The 16,801-nt window shown below is 40.5% G+C and overlaps 1 protein-coding gene across 2 annotated transcripts in view; it reads left to right on the top strand.

Moving 5' to 3' along the window:
* The window catches only part of usp40 (ubiquitin specific peptidase 40), a 139,297-nt gene extending 127,088 nt beyond the window's left edge, over nucleotides 1-12,209 (top strand). For both annotated transcript variants that reach the window (XM_072578553.1, XM_072578554.1), the window contains 3 exons: nucleotides 5,570-5,665; nucleotides 6,216-6,310; nucleotides 8,519-12,209. In XM_072578553.1, the coding sequence (XP_072434654.1) occupies nucleotides 5,570-5,665; nucleotides 6,216-6,310; nucleotides 8,519-8,639 (312 nt within the window). In that variant the 3' untranslated portion in view covers nucleotides 8,640-12,209. The remainder of the gene's footprint in view (nucleotides 1-5,569; nucleotides 5,666-6,215; nucleotides 6,311-8,518) is intronic.
* Nucleotides 12,210-16,801: the final 4,592 nt, after the last annotated feature.

Below are 16,801 nucleotides of genomic sequence, written 5' to 3'. Positions count from 1 at the left end.
TAAACGTTATAATTGTACCCACGTATACCACTTCCTCAGGACGATCATTCCACAAGCAAACCACCTTCTGTTTTTAAAAAAAAAGATTGCCTCCCATGTCTTTTCCAAATCTCTCGCCTCTCACCTTAAAAATGTGCCCCCTAGTCTTGAAATTCCCCACCCCGGGAAAAGACAATTACCGTTAACTCTATGTATACCTCTTATTTTATAAACTTCTATCAGGTCACCTCTCAACGTCCTATGCTCCATTGGAAAAGTCCCAGGCTATCTAGCTTTTTTTTATAACTCAAACTTTCCATATCCAGCAATGTCCTGATAAATCTGTTCTGAACCCTCTCCAGCTTCATAATATAGTCAGAGTTTTACAGCACGGAAACAGACCCATCGGTCCAACTAGTCCATGCCAGTTGAAGTCCCAAACTAAGCAAGTCCCAACTGTCTGTACTTGGCCCTTATCCTTACAAACATTTCTCATTCATGTGTACATTCTCGTGTCTTTTAAACATTGTAACTGTACCTGCATCCTCCACTTTCTCTGGAAATTCATTCCAAGCACAAACCACCCTCTGTGTTTTAAAAAAAATGCCCTGTGTCTTTTTAAAATTTTTCTACTCTCACCTTAAAAAAAAAATGTCCCCTCGTCTTGAAATACATCTGTCATTGGGAAGTCACTTGCCATTCACCTTCCTTTAACTGGGTGACCAGAAATGGACACAGTATTCCAGCAGAGGCCTCACTAATGCCCAGTGCAGCCTGAACATAACTTCCCAACTGCTATACTCAAAGGACTGAGCAATGAATCCAAGCATGCCGAGCAAGCGTCAAAGAATTATGTTTCTGCACCCCTAGGTTCTTCTGTTTTACAACAGTATCCTAGGCACTACCATCAATTGTATAAGCGGTAACCTTGTTTGTTGTACCAGATTGAACTCCGTCTGCCATTTAAGGTTTGCATAAAGATTTGTACCTCGGTTGGTGTAGTTGTGGGTATGTTCACTGAGCTGGGAAGTTGATTTGCAGATGTTTCGTCCCCTGTCTAGGTGACATTTTCAGTGCTTTGGAACCTCCTGTGAAGCGCTGCTGTGCATTCTGGAATTTATTTGGCTCGGTTCCTGCTGCTTCTGCTTGTTCGTTATTGTGGCCGGTATATTAGGTACAGGTTAATGTGCTGGTAAATGGAGTCCGTGGATGAGTACCATGCGTTTAGAAATTCTCTGGCTGTCCTCTGTTTAGCTTGTCCTATGATTGTGTTGTCCCAGTCGAATTTGTGGCTCTTGTCATGTGTGTGTGTGGCTTTCCGATAGGAAGGAGACCAGAAATGCACGCAATATTCCAAAAGTGGCCGAACCAATGTCCTGTAAAGCCGCAAGATGACCTCCCAATTCCTGTACTCAATACTCTGACCAATAAAGGAAAGCATACCAAAAGCCGCCTTCACTATCCTATCTACCTGTGACTCTGCTTTCAAGGAGCTATGAACCTCCAGTCCAAGGTCTCTTTGTTCAACAACACTTCCTAGGACTTTACCATTAAGTGTATAAGACGTGCTAAGATTTGCTTTCCCAAAATGCAGCACCTCACATTTACCTAAATTAAACTCCATCTGCCACTCCTCAGCCCATTGGCTCATCTGATCAAGATTCTATTGTAATCCAAGGTGACGTTTATCACTGTCCACTGCACCTCCAATGTTGGTGTCATCTACAAACTTGCTAACTAAACCTTTTAAGCTCGCATCCAAATCATTGATATAAAATGACGAAAAGTAGTGGACCTAATACCGTTCCTTGTGGCACTCCACTGGTCACAGGCCTCCAATCTGAAAAACAGCCTCTGTCTTCTACCTTTGAGCCAGTTCTGTATCCAAGTGGCTAGTTCTCCCTCTATTCCGTGAGAACTAACCTTGCTTACCAGTCTCCCATGGGGAACCTTGACCATCGCCTTACTGAAGTCCATATAGGTCATGTCTACTGCTCTGCCTTCATCAATCTCTTTGTTACTTCTTCAGAAAACTCAATCAAGTTCGTGAGACATGATTTGTGGCGTTTAGTGGCTAGTTGGTGTTCATGAATGCACATTACTGCTTGTCTGCCTGTTTGTCCTAGTTGGTGTTTCATATAGTCTTTGCATTGTGCAGACCATTAATCAATAACCCACAAGCCAGGGAAACAGTCAGACAAAACAGTCGCAGGATGATCTAGTTTATGATTACAGGTGCACACAACAGACTACACAGATACAAGAAATTGCCTGCCAAAAATCATTCGTTTCAAACACAACCAATCAGAAGTGGACCATAGCAATCGAACAGGTCATCACCATAGGACAGAACAGAACCAATACAGAAAGAGAATAGCAGTACAAGACAAAATGACTAAGCTAGCCAACAACAGAGAAGACACTTGGCTAAGGAACCTTTCCTACAGACAGTTTACAGACACCGAAAAAGTCGTACTAGCCAAAGGACTCAACTACAACCACAGGGATGTAAAAACAACAGAATTCCCAGCTGCACTAGAACGTACGCTCTGAACTAATAGACTAATTGAAGAGACACAGCTAGCAGTGAGACAAACCAATGTACCCTTATTCACAAAGAAAAGACAAATGAACAATCCCAACACCAAAGAGAGAGAAGCCCTAAAAACACTCAAAAAGGACAAGAACATAATCATAGTACCAGTGGACAAGGGCAGAATGATGGTTATTACGGACAAGACTGAATATATTCTGAAAGCAGAGAAACTACTGGCAGACACTGACACCTACCTACAGAGTGAATCTGACCCCATGCAGCAGCTAACCAATAGAATAATCAAGACACTTCAGAACCTACAAAAAATCCGGCTGATAACCAGGATTGACTTGCAAAGGATGAATCCAGAAAGCAGCAACACACCAAGGGTTTACTGATTACCCAAAGTACACAAACCAGACATACCACTTAGACCCCCTGTGGCACTCCCTGGAACTCCATTGTGTAAACTGGCAAAAGAAACTTCAATAAAAACGAAAGCATCTTATCAGTGAATCCACACAATCATCACAGGAATTCAGTAACAACATCAAGAACATAAACATAGACAAGGAGAAGCAATGGTTTTCATTTGATGTAGTGGCAGTGTTCAGTTCAATTGACAAAACTCCAGTCAGAGAGACATTAGCCAACCTGCTGGACAAATGGAGCAGACAGTACGACGGGGAACCTCTCACAAAGTCTGCATGCTCAAACTACTAGACCTGTGCTTGACGACACACTTCATGTTCAACAACCCAATATATGAACAGGTCCATGGCACACCTATGGGCTCACCAATCCCTGGGCTCGTAGCAGAAGCAGTGATACAAAGACTGGAACAAACAGCCCTCCCACAAATCCAACCCAAACTCCGAATCAGATACGTGAATGACATTTTTATAATAATTAAGAGAACAGAGGTCAAGAACACACACCAGATTATCAACACCGTGCTCACAAGGATCAGATTTACGAGAAAGGAGGAAACCAACAATCAACTCCCATTCCTGGGTGTGATGGTAGAAAGAACACAATGGTGAATGCACTGCAAGAGTGTACAGGAAAATCACACACACCCACCAGGTCCTGAACTACAACAGCAACCACCCGAGTGTACATAAAAGAAACAGAATTAGGACCCTGTTCAAAAGGGCTGCAACACACTGCAGCATTCCCAACCTGCGAAGAGAAGAACACCTCTACAGAATATTTGCCAAGAACGGATATCCTCGCAACTTCACCCACAGATGCCTAACAGACAAACAACGGGATGAGGACATTCCACAACCTAACCACACTACCTTACATAAATGTCTCTGAACTGATAGCCAGGCTTCTCCGCCCACTGGGAGTCATGAGAGCCCATAAACCGACATGCACACTCAGACAACAACTCACCAGAACAACAGACCCAATACCCATCATGTACTTTACAGGATTTCATGCAAAGATTGCACCAAACACTACATAAGACAAGCAGGCAGATAACTAGCACTCCACATCCATGAACACCAACTAGCCACTAAACGCCATGACTAGCTGTCCCTAGTATCCCCACACACATGACAAGGACCACAAATTTGACTGGATCAACACAATGATCATAGGACAAGCTAAACGGAGGACAGCCAGAGAATTTCTAGAAGCATGGCACTCAACCACGGACTCCATCAACGAACACGACGACCTAGACCTAATATACTGACCGCTACAACGAACAACCAGAAGCAGCAGGAATGGAGCCAAATAAATTCCAGAAGACAGTACAGCAGCACTTCACAGGAGGCTCCAAAGCATTGGCGATATCACCTAGACAGGGCATGAAACATCTGCAGGTCAATTTCCCAGCTTAGCGAACATATCCATGACCACGTCCATCTGCCATTTTTCAGCCCATTGACCCATTTCATCAAGATCCCTTCTTTAATATTGCCTAACATTTTTCTCCATGTGCTGTTCAGTGATCACCATTCTTCCATCAAAGCATTTTGGAAAACTTTGTTGTACAAAAGGTGCCATGCAAATATAAACTCTTAATAAGTTGGTTATAGTGTCATTTATAATTGTGTCATTACACAGTCAAGCTATATTGACCTTGATCACTAACACAGCAGCATGACGCAAGCAGTGTGGTCAATTGAAAGATATCAATTTGGCCCACTGCAGTCCAACTTAAAAATCTAATGAAATGCATCACCATCCCTCATTTACCTTGCTATTTGGGAAAACCAATGTCTGCAGCAGTTGATAATTGGTCTTGCTATATACTTCCCTGGGCAGTTGAGCATAGGCAGCTCAATTGGAATACTCTTTGTAATTTGATAGCACACTTAAAGTGGAGTCATTATAACTTTTTACTCTCATCTTGTTCCAGCTTCTGTTGGTTCATTGCCTTGATTTCCTGTTGTTTTACAGCTTCCTAAAATCAGTGCTTAACTTTAGAGAGTAGCTGATTATTCTCTAATGCCATTACGTTAGACAAAGAAGCTAATAAGTGATTGTACAGTTACTTCTGAAGATCATCTGATGTTGAGGTGGAATATGCAGCATGAAAGTTCATGTTTTCAGATGCTGTGAACAGATTTGTTTTCTTTTGCTAATAAAATATTTACTGAAATTTGATCTTAAAGTTTGAAAAAAAGCTTGGATTTATAGGTCATGAAAGCCTCTATAATAATGTCCCAGAACATTTTATTCGTAATTATGTACTGTTGAAAGTGTTACCACTGTTGTAATGGCTGCCAACGTGCACACAGCAAGCTTCACCAAAAGCAATGAGACAATATGCGAAAATCTGTTTTTACGATGTTGGTATGGATCAAACGTTGGCCAGAACGTCAAGGAAAATGCTCCTTTTCTTATAACATTGATATTTTTAACCTTATTGACAGCATGAGTTGGGAAGTTTATAAGCTATGTGGGCAGAATTAGGCCATTTGGCCCATCAAGTCTCCCCTGCTGAGTCTGATCATGGCATTATTGCTACAAAGGAGCTTGAGCACTTTATAGCTTACCACGTCTTGTGTTCTAAACAACATTGTTTCTCTTTAGACTCAGCAAGTCTCAAAGAAGAAGAAGAAAAAGAAACTGCAGAACCTTCACGGGGCTCCTTATTATCTGAAAGATGGAGATATCATTGGTGTTAAGGTGAGCCGGAAGTTGACCAGTATTGGTCATCGCGTCGCCATCTGTCTTTATATTGAATTTTACAACATGTGAACAGTTATATGCAATTGTTTATGCTCCATCTGTGAAAACAACCCCAACCTGTTCAGCCTTCCTGCATCCTTTAGGTTCTGGCATTGTCCTTATAAAGCTTTTTGGAACTTCTCCGGTGCTGTACTTTTTTTTTGTAATGCAAAGGCCAGAATTCTGCCAAGTGTAGTCTTCACAAGCTTTAGAAAACCTTCCCTTATGTTTGAATTCCATTTGTCTAAAATTATTCAGGACTTTTTGAGCTTGTTTTTCCTGCGGCAAATGTGCAGAAATTACTGCAGGTATTCTTTTAGATAATAAAAAATAATTCAATTTGCAAAATGTCAAATTTGGGTAGGATTAGGGAATTCCAAAAAGCTTCCAAGCTTTCAAAGAGGAATGGTTCATGTGTTGAAGGATGAAATGAAAATTGATCAAATTGTGTCGGGGTCTTTACTTTGTTACACTTCAGTAGATCATTCTAAACATTTTATTCCTACAGAACTTACTAATCGACAAAAATAAGGACTTCAGCACTGTGGCTGATGACATTGGGAAGGAAAAACTCAAACTAGAAGGCAATAGTAAAGACACACGGTAACTTATTTGCTAAGATTTAAAATTGCTAGGCCACTCCCAGTATTATTTCGACAAAAGCTTATCTGCTCTTAGAAATCTATTGTAGCATATCAAATCATCTCTGATTTATGCAGTGGGTTTCTGGTTATTTTTATTGATCCAGTAGTCTATACAATTCAACCAAACTCTCACTTTGTAAGAAATGCTGGTTTTGTGTTTTTGCTGGAAGAGGATGAGATGCTGACATGCTAATTTATCTGTTTCCTTAAAGCATTTATACCCAATAAAGCCATTTCTGGGCTGTCTTTGCCCCTATATTAATTGTATGCAATCTTCAGAGATTAGAGTCCTGCAGTCCAGAACAAAAACTCTATTTAAATCATTTCAAGAGAGCTTAAGGAGAATACAGGTGAATGTGAACAGTTGAGAGTGGGCAAAAATCTGGCAGATTGAGTATAATGTGGAAATAGGATGTTAACTTTAATAAGAAGAATAAAAGATGAATATTACTTCAACAGACATTGACTGCAGAATTTCTAGGTGTTCTACTGTGTACATCACAAAATGTCAGTATGAAAGTATACTTAATAATTAAGTCTAATGAAATGCTTTATTTATTACAAGATGAATTTAACATAAAAATAAAGAAGTTGTGTTTCAGTTACGTGGAGCATTGGTGCGACTGCTTTACGAATGTCATAAACCTGTTGGATTATAACCTAGTGTTGTGTGATTTTTAACTTTGCCCATTCCAATCCAAGAGCTGCACTTCCACATCTCATATCTTGGCAGTTTTAGTGTCCTTATTTAAGGAAGGAGGTAAGTGTGTTAAAGGCAGCTTAGAGAAGGTTATAGATTGCTACCTGGAATGAGTGGTTTCTCACGATGAAACATTGGACAGACTGAGCTTGTTTTCATTTGAGTTTAGAAAAGTGAGGGTAACTTGTTTGAAGAGTACAAGTTCCTGAGCAGTCTCGACAGGTTCTGCCTGATAATGATGTTTCCTCATGTGGGCTAAGTCAGAACTCGGCACAGTATTCATGAGTTAGTGATTTAGGACAAAGATGACGAGAATTTTTCTGAGTCATGTGACTTTGAAATGCTGGCTCAGAAAGCCGTGGAGGCAGGATGATTGAATATTCTCAAGGTGGAGCTGGATTGTTGGTAGGCAAGAAAATGGAAAGTTATCGGGTTAGATACAATTATGAAATTTGTAACATTCACCAATCAGCAATGACCTTATTGGAAGTGGAGCAGGTTCAAAGGACCACTTTACCTATGAATGTTCCCAATTTATGCATTCATATTTGTACATGAACATTGACTTCAATCCTGAGATATAAAGACCGAATCAATTGTTAAATGACAGCCATTCTAAGATTTTGTTCTCTGTGAAGTTATTTTTATGATGTTGTACAGTATTGTTCAGTCCGGCTGGAAATGTTGAGTTACTATTTGATTAGATTAGATTAGATTACTTAGTGTGGAAACAGGCCCTTCGGCCCAACTAGCCCACACCGACCCACCGAAGCGCAACCCACCCAGACCCATTCCTCTATATTTATCCCTTCACCTAACACTATGGGCAATTTAGCATGGTCAATTCACCTAACCTGCACATTTTAGGACTGTGGGAGAAAACTGGAGTACCTGGAGGAAACCCACGCAGACACAGGGAGAATTTGCAAACTCCATACAGACAGACACCTGAGGCGGGAATTGAATCTGAGTCTCTAGTGCTGTGAGGCAGCAGTGCTAACCACTGAGCCCACCGTGCCACTTGAGAGGAGTGCCTCCTCTCTTCTAAGCACACATAATGCAGCAGTTTTTTTAATAAACCCAGAACAAATGAGCAATTTATTTACATGATTCATAACTAAAGGAGAACAGTGGGGTACAAGAAAAGAGATTATGATAAAGGGATAGCAGATTTCTAATAATCCTTCAAACGTCCAATATCAGTATGTTGTAGAAGATCAATGTGTGTAGTAACAATCTAGTGTTTTTGACATGCAGCAGTGGAAGGTTTGAATAGGAAAGACTCATTTAATTAAATTGTTTTAAAACAGTGTCTGTGCCCTTAACTTTATTTATGTGTCAACTTTAGCACTTCCCAGTGCATTTTATAGAAGGGTTATCAAGCTTGAAATATTAAGAATTATAAACTCAAGTACAGGGCTTAATCATCTTAACATGCAGCCAACAATAACTTTTTTTCCTTTGCAGTCATCAAGCTACTGTCCAGCAGGGTGGAGATGCCTCAGAAAATCCTGAGAAACAAGCAGTTCGTGCTCGTACCCGCAGACCGGAGGTGGCCTTGTCCATCAGTGTAGCAGACTTCAGATAACAGCTATGGAATCTGGAAGAGGGTACCTGAAAGAGCTGATGAGCTCTTGCAGTGAGTGTCAGAGGTGCAGAGCTGAGTAAGAGTAATGAATGAACAGAGAGATTCACCACCTACTGTATGCAGGAGTGAAGGTAGCTGGTGGTCTCAGTTATAGAATTATGTTTGAGGATTAATCGGCAAGGGCTGTCAGATTCTTCACTCCAGTTTGGTGTGCCCTGATGAGGTTTCCTTCTGTCTCGAACTGGGAGGAGAAACCTGACAGAACACATCATCAGAATTAAGAGGAGAATCTTCTCCAGCTGGCCTTTGATTTTTGTTTTGTCAATAACTGCCTAAATCAATATTTGAAAAGAAATTGATTTTCTTCTTGCAAGTATTCAGAACTTTTTTTTTTTGAAAAATACCTATGCAATAAATGGGAATCCATTCCCAAGATATAGTTCAAAGCTTCTGACCACCAGCAACTGGTGCTTGTTTACATTAAGGAAACCCAGTGTTGCAGCTGTCCATGCTTTATGTAATGTTCTGCTAATGTGCTTTTGTTAAAATATCCCTCTCACTTGTTCAGGGGTGATTGATATGTTGATTGGACCATAAAATCCAGTGTAGATCTTATACCACTGTGGAGGCTTTTCTCACATAAAAAGTTGGTTGGTTGTGACATAAAGGATATTTTTAACACCGGACAGGTGGGGAAGCATCACAGTTAGTGGATTTTATGGTCTGATTTTCAGTGAGAACCTGACTTGCTGGCAAGGACTGTGTCCCTCACATAAACATTTGTAACCTCAGGAGTTCCCAGGTCAGAGAGAACTTGACTTTTTAACATGCTCAGAGAAATGGTGCAAATTGAGGTACATTCAGAACGTATACATCTATGGAAAGGAATAAAAATTTTTATGTATGAGCGAGCGTTGCCAGTGGGGTAATATCTCCAACAGGGTCTTTGTTTCCTTACTTTAATTGTCACAACGACTAGAAAACTACTTATTTTGAGCTAGTTACTTTGCAGGTTACTCTAGGCTATCTGATGCCTTAATCAACAGAGAGCTTTTAATTGATAGAATGGACTAACTGTAGGGCACTCGAGTAGTTTCTACATGACTAATGGGACAGACAGATTATTATGATAAGTTAATTTAAGACTTTACATTTTGTTCAATATCTGGTTATTCTGTTCGTATAAGTATAGTCCTCGGCATGCTCCTGACACTGAGTTGCACCAGATTGAGAAGACAATTAGATTAAGAAAATTGTAAGTAGTTAACTGATCCCATCTAACAGAATACCATAGTTTATAGCTGATACAATATGAGTTTATAGCTGATACAATATGACAAACAGAGCATCTTTGCGCAGGACACTGAGTAATATGACGTGTTACAATCTTTTATCTGCACTGGGCTTCTCAGGACAGTGAGATTGGGGTAATCACAAATAAAGGACAACAATTAGAAAATCACTGTGCAATATTGTGAAACATTCTCGTGAAATTTGTAAATGTTACAGACAGATCTGCGCATATTTCCCTGTCTAAAAATATTAGAAACCGTTTAGAATTATATTTCTCCAAATGGAACAGATTGCAAAATGTCGTCTCTAAAATGTGGTTAAGTTCCAGTTATCAGTGGCTGAATGAAGAATGTCAGCATAAATTGTGGAACTATTATAAATGCTAAGCAGGATATAATGTTGGCACATTATCTGTATCTTTACTCTGCAGGACGTGGATGTGTCTTACAGATTTTACATATGCTGTGACATAATATGGTAACTTATGCATTATACGTGTTCCTTGTTATTGCCCAAATTGTTAGAAAAAAAACAAATAAGATCAAATTGAGCCAAAAAGCCTTCAGGTCTGCATACAAGTAATATGCATCATTAAACCGGAAGGAAGCAGATGGTTTCATTGTGGCGAGGAAGGGTGAGAAGCAGCACAGGAGGATTTGAAAGCTAATTTTCGCGAGACGTATAGAAAGCATTGCTTGTTTTTGGAGCAGTCTGTTGCCAGCACTGTGCAATGGTTTGGTTTAGAAGAGCTAGATTATTTCACATGTGTTAGTATGGGCAAGCAGGAACACAGATGACAAGGTGGCTTCGAGGCTGATAACCATTAACTTTATATTTCTTTCAGTAACAGTGGACCAGATGTATGCAGTGTCCTTAAATACTTTTAAAAGTGATCAGTTCAGCTGTTTTTTTCTTACTAATAATTTGGCATAGCTCTAATTTGTTGCAGTTTTAAAATGAAGTTTATTTCAGCCCTTTTGGGGCTCGCTATCCCCTCCAACAATTTGTTTAAAGTTAGTGCCTTGTCCTGCACTTATTTGTGCCAGTAGATGCCAAGTATAACTAGAGGGTTGGTGTATGTTGTAAAATATAATTTTCCACTGTTTGTTTGGATATAAAGGTATCAGTACATTGATTGCAGATTCTTCTTCCAAATGGCCCACCTCATTAACCTTTATCATCATAAAACAGGTTTCAGCTTCTGTCTCACCTCAGGCAGTGATTCTGGGTTGGATTTACCAGTGCACTAGCCCATCAGTAGCCTTGGAAATGATTTATTTCGTTTTCAAATTAGATGCAACGCAAGGCTGTCTGTTTTCAGTCAGTGCAGCATCTGACAAACCACTGACTGGAAAACGTAAACTCTTTCGGTTACTGATTGGGCCCTGTAATTATTAAGTAATCCCAAGACAACCTTAAACTAAATTTCTTCCCTACAACTCCACTTGCTTCCAGTAGATAAAGTAAATGTAAAGGCAGAGGATAGATGAGTACACCAGCTGGATGATTTAGTATTAAAAAGTGAATTCTATTAATGAAGGTAAATAACTAGGCAGTCTATAGCAGATCCTCATTATTTCAGGAGCTGATCAATATACATGTGAATGGTTTGAATTGATTTATTCTATAGTCTTGAAATGCAACATGAAGTTGTCGTTGCTGTTTAGACGACTTTTTTTTGTGACTATATACTGCCACAAGAGGGGGATGTGGGGAATTTATTGTAGAGCATCTCCCACTCCAATGCTGGTGTTTGCACTGAATTTTCGCCAAAGTTATCAGAGACTAAGAATTCCTGCAAAAATTTCAGTAAAATTAAACATTGTGTTGTAAGTAATTCAGTCCCATTCATTAGAATTTGGGACTGGAACAGAGACTGTTGCAACCTAGTGTAAGAAAGACAGAAAGAAAAGCAAATCATGTATTAGAATGGAATAATTGAAATTTTGGTTTGAAGGAATTGCACTTTTCATGTTTCACCCAGCCTGTGGTTTAAGAAAGAGAAACACTTGCAAGTACGAGCGAGGCTGCAAGTCTGGTGCTCGAGGGCTCCAGAACCTAATGGAAAAATGCTTCAACAAACTGCTGCAGAATAAGCTCCTTCAGTGTGAGCATCTAATTTGTTTATCAAGTCATTATTCTAATATATTTTCTGGGAAGTGGGAAGCTCTCCTTTATGAATTTTCCTAAGATGGAATTGGTTTATTTTTATCAAACATAAACAAGTGCAATAAGTTATGTAAATCTCTATAAATTGATTAAAGAATTTATACAAAACAGCTTTTGTGATTGTGGTATTCCTATCTTTGCTTTAACTTTATTACTGGCCATACATTCCTGATCCAGATAGATCTTTATATGAATTATGCAATGTGCAGAAAATGTTCCAGTGTACCATTAGAAGAGTGTAGGCATTTTTTCAGGATGTACCAAGATCAGAAATTGCCTATTACAGTCCTTCAAACACTTTGGATAAAGCTAGAGTCTGTTGATATGATTTATTTATTCACCTGATGATGGTACATCAAATTCTAGGTAGTTGAGACCTTCGAGGTAGTTTTGAAGCTCACTAGATATTGAAGAGTTGTTTGACTGAATAGCCATTGTGCAGTGGTAAGACCATCAATTTTCATGTATTTAGCACCTCTGATATTGCTAAGCATCCCAAAATGTTCCACGTGTTATCAAACAGCACTCGCCACGAAAACAAGTGAGATATTGGGTTAGGTGCCAAAAAAAGCACCAAAGAAGTGTGCTTAGTGATGCATCTTAGAGGAGAAAGATGCAGAAGGAATTCTAAAGGTTCAAGTCTAATAGCTAAAAGAATGTCAGTGGTGGAGCACTGAAACTGAGGATGAACCAAAAACCGGGACTGAAAGAATGTGGTGACACCTGCTGGAAAACCGATTTGGTGGACAGACTTTTGAAAAAGTGCATTCTTTAACAAATTAAAAATTAAAAGTTTCTTTGGGACACTCTGAAAGGCTTTATATAAAAGCAAGTTCTTTTATCATGTGTAAATGTTGGTTCAGGTCAGCAAGATTCAGTGCTGATGGCAACCAAAAAGAGTTGATAAACAAGCCTGGACTTTCTCTTATGTAGCATATTCATCCACTGAACATCTATGACATAGGAGGCAGACTTGATCTCTGGCCTATGCATAGATGGACAATGATAGTTGCAGCAGTATTATTGGAACAGGCCTGTTATTGGTCCCAGCTACCTCAATCATGTAAAAATCTGCCAGAGTTTGGAGTGTCAAACAGCACAGAAGGAAGAAGCCTCTACATGTCTATGCTGGCTTTTTGAAATGTCTATCTGCTTGGTCCCATTCCCCTTCACTTTTCCCATAACTGAACCTTTCTCCTGTATGTGGCCCATGTCCCTCTATTCCCTGCCCATTCATATATCTGTCAAGATACCTCTTAAAAATTGCTATAGTATCCATTTCTGCCACCACCTCTGGCAGTGCATTCCAGGCACTTACCATTCTCTGTGTTTAAAAAACAAACTTGCCTCTCATATCTCCTTTAAACTTTTCCCCCTTTACCTTAAAACTGTAATTGCCATTTCTACCCTGAGAAAAAGACTCGACTACCCATTCCCCCTCATAATTTCATAAACTTTTATCAGCTCGCTCCTCAGCTTCCAATGTTCAAGTGAAAACGAATCAAGTGTGTTCAATCTCTCCTCATAGCCGACACACTCCAAACCAGGCAACATTGTGGTAAACCTTTTTTGTACCCTGCAAAGCCTCCACATCCATCTGGTAGTGTGGCAACCAGAACTGTGACCTAACTAAAGTTCCATACAATTGCAACATGACTTGCCTATTTTTACACTCTGTCCTGAACGATTAAGACGAGCATGCTGTATGCCGCCTTGACCACCTTATCGATTTGTGTTGCCACGTTCAGAGATCTGTGAATCTGTCTGCTTACATCCCTCTATGTTAATGCTTCTGAAGGTTCCACCTTATATTGTATGCTACCCTCTTGCATTAGACCTTCCAAAATGCATCACTTAACATTTGTCCAAATTGTATGCAATCTGCCATTTTCCTTCCAAGTCTCCAGCGTGTCTCTATTATGTTGTATCCTCTGGCAGTCCTCCTCACTATCCCCCAATCTTTGTCATCAACAAACTTACTTATCAGACTACCTACATTCTCCTCCAATAACAAATGACATGGGTCTCAGCACTGATCCCTGCAGAACATTACTGATCACAGATCTCAAGTCAAGAAAAAAAACCTTCAAACAAAAAAAAACAGAAAAAATCCAGTTGGGCTATTTATATATTGCTTCAACAAAACTATCGAGATATGCCAGGACAGTTGCTTACCTACTTCTCTGTTTCCCATCCCCCTGCCACACCAGTTTAAACCCTCCCTGGTGCCACTAACAAACCTCCAGGATATTCATGCTTCTCCAATTTAGGTGCAACCTGTCCTCCTTGTACGGTCCCACCCTCCCTGGAAGATATCCCAGTGATGCACATACTGAAGCCCTCCTTTCTATGCCAGCTTTTTAGCCATGTTTTTAACAGTAATATCCTCCTGTTCCTAGTTGCACTGGCACATAGCACAGGGAGTTAATCCCATGATTATAACCCTAGAGGTCCTGCTATTCAACTTGCAGTCTAACTCCCCAAACTCCCTTTGCAGGACCTCGTCACTCTTCCTGCCTATGTCGTTAGTACCAACATGGACCATGACCTCTGGCTGCTCATGCTCCCTTTTGAGAATGTCCTCTGTTCACTCGCATACATCCTTGACCCTGCCACCAAGATGGCAGCACACTACCCTGGACTCTTGCTTTTGGCCACAGAAACACCTATCTGTCCGTGACTATTGAGTCCTCAATTACTGCTGCACTTTGACCCTGCCTGCTGTACAGCAGAGCTAGTTGTGGTGCTACAGGGGATTCCTCCATTGTCTGCCTAACCCTTCTAGTTGTTGCCTGTCTATCAGCCTGAATCGTGGGTGTGACCACATCTCAAAAACTCCTGCCTCTGATGTATTGCATCCTTTGAAGTGTGTCCAGCTGTCAATCCAACCAATCCATGTGGGGCCTGACAGGAGCTGCAATTGGACATACTATCTGCAGATGTAGTTGTCAGGGACATTCAAACGGTCTCTGCCTTCCCACATTCTGCAGGAGAAGAAGACCACCCTCCCGACTGCGATTTTTTTTTACTCTCTTGAAGCTATTTAATAAAAAATTAAATCTCTGTTAAAATATTTTGGAGCTAACTAGATGGTCCCTGGTGTTAGATTCTCACTTACTAAAAATACTTTTTAAAACAATAGTCTAGGTACTATTATAAATCCCAGTATTGTACAACTGAACCACTAGCCTAATGCCATTGCTCCAGAAACTTTCGGGTATGAAAAGAGTTAATGGGAATTGAAGATGATGGAAATCAGCGGTCCGAAGTCCTGTCCAAAGCTTCACTTTTGAATTTGTGATGTTGTGAAGTGCAGATGCCACGATAATCCATGATTAAGGTAAGGCTGCTTTTTTATTTTAATCTCAAAAATATATTTTAGACATAAAAATATCTTCGTATGCATACTTGCTAAAGCAGTTCTGTACAGTAGCGTATGAAGAAACAAACAACCATTTTGAGATTGACTCTATCTAGCAAACAAACCAGAGTTATTCCTTTCTTGTACAAGATTATATTTGCGTATATTTGAGGCATCGGGAGGATCCAATATCTTGATTTAATTTTGGCAGCAAGATCTCTGATAGTGGTCTTTCCTAACTGTGCCCGAACAGCAATTGCCTCAAGGTTTAGTGCGTCCCTCAGCACATTGTTCTCGACCTTGGAATGTGCCAGTCTGCATCATTCAGACTAGGTCAACTCCTTGATCTGGAAGACCAACAAGTTTCTGACAAGTCAAAGAGCATCTTTCACCAGGTTGACGGTCCTCCCGGCACAGTGATAGGCCCAAACCTGTCCATGCTGACCAAAATGACCATCCACTGTAACCCCATTTCCCTGCACTTAGCCCATATCCTTCTAAACCTTTCCTTTCCATGTATTGTTAAAATACCTTTTAAATGTTGTTAATGTACCTGCGCTTCAACCACTTCCAATGGCAGCTCATTCCACATGTGTACTACCCTCGGTGTAAAAAGTAAAATTGCCCTTGAGGTTCCCTTTTATTCTTTCCTCTCTAACCTTAAGCTAGTGCCCTCTGGTCCTCAATTACCCAACCCTGGGAAAAAGACTGAGTGCACTCACCCTATCCATGCCCCTCATGATGTTATATACTTCTGTAAGATCCCCTCACAGACTCCTACACACAAAGGAAAACATCTTAGCATGTCTAACCCCACCCTATAACTTAGACCATTGAGTCCAGACAACATCCTTGTAAGTTTCTTCTGCACTGTTTACAGTTTAATAACATCTTTCCTAAAGCAAGGTGACCAAAACTGAACACGCTACTCCCAAGTGCGGCCTCACCAACATCCTGTACATCTGCAACATAACTTCTCAGCTTCTATACTCAGTGCCCTGACTGATGAAGGCACCTGTGCCAAAAGCTGCCTTCACTGTCCTGTCTACCTGTGTTTCCCTGACCCCCAATGTCTCATCTTCACATGAACATCCAGTCCCTATACGCTTCCATCCGCTATGGCTGCTGGCCTTCAAGCCCTCAATTTCTTCCTCTTCTGATGTCCCCACCAATACCCTTCAACTGACACACTCATTCGTTTGGCTGAACTGGTCCTTGCCCTCAATATTTTCTCCTTTGAATCCTCCCACTTCCTCCAGATGAAAGGAGTAGCCATGAGCATCCACATGGGCCCCAGCTATGCCTGTCTCTTTGTCGGTTACGTAGAACAATCCATCTT

This window comes from Chiloscyllium punctatum, chromosome 10 (assembly GCF_047496795.1).
Source record: "Chiloscyllium punctatum isolate Juve2018m chromosome 10, sChiPun1.3, whole genome shotgun sequence".
NCBI classification, from domain to species: Eukaryota; Metazoa; Chordata; class Chondrichthyes; order Orectolobiformes; family Hemiscylliidae; genus Chiloscyllium; species Chiloscyllium punctatum.
This window is presented reverse-complemented; position numbering and strand designations above follow the sequence as displayed.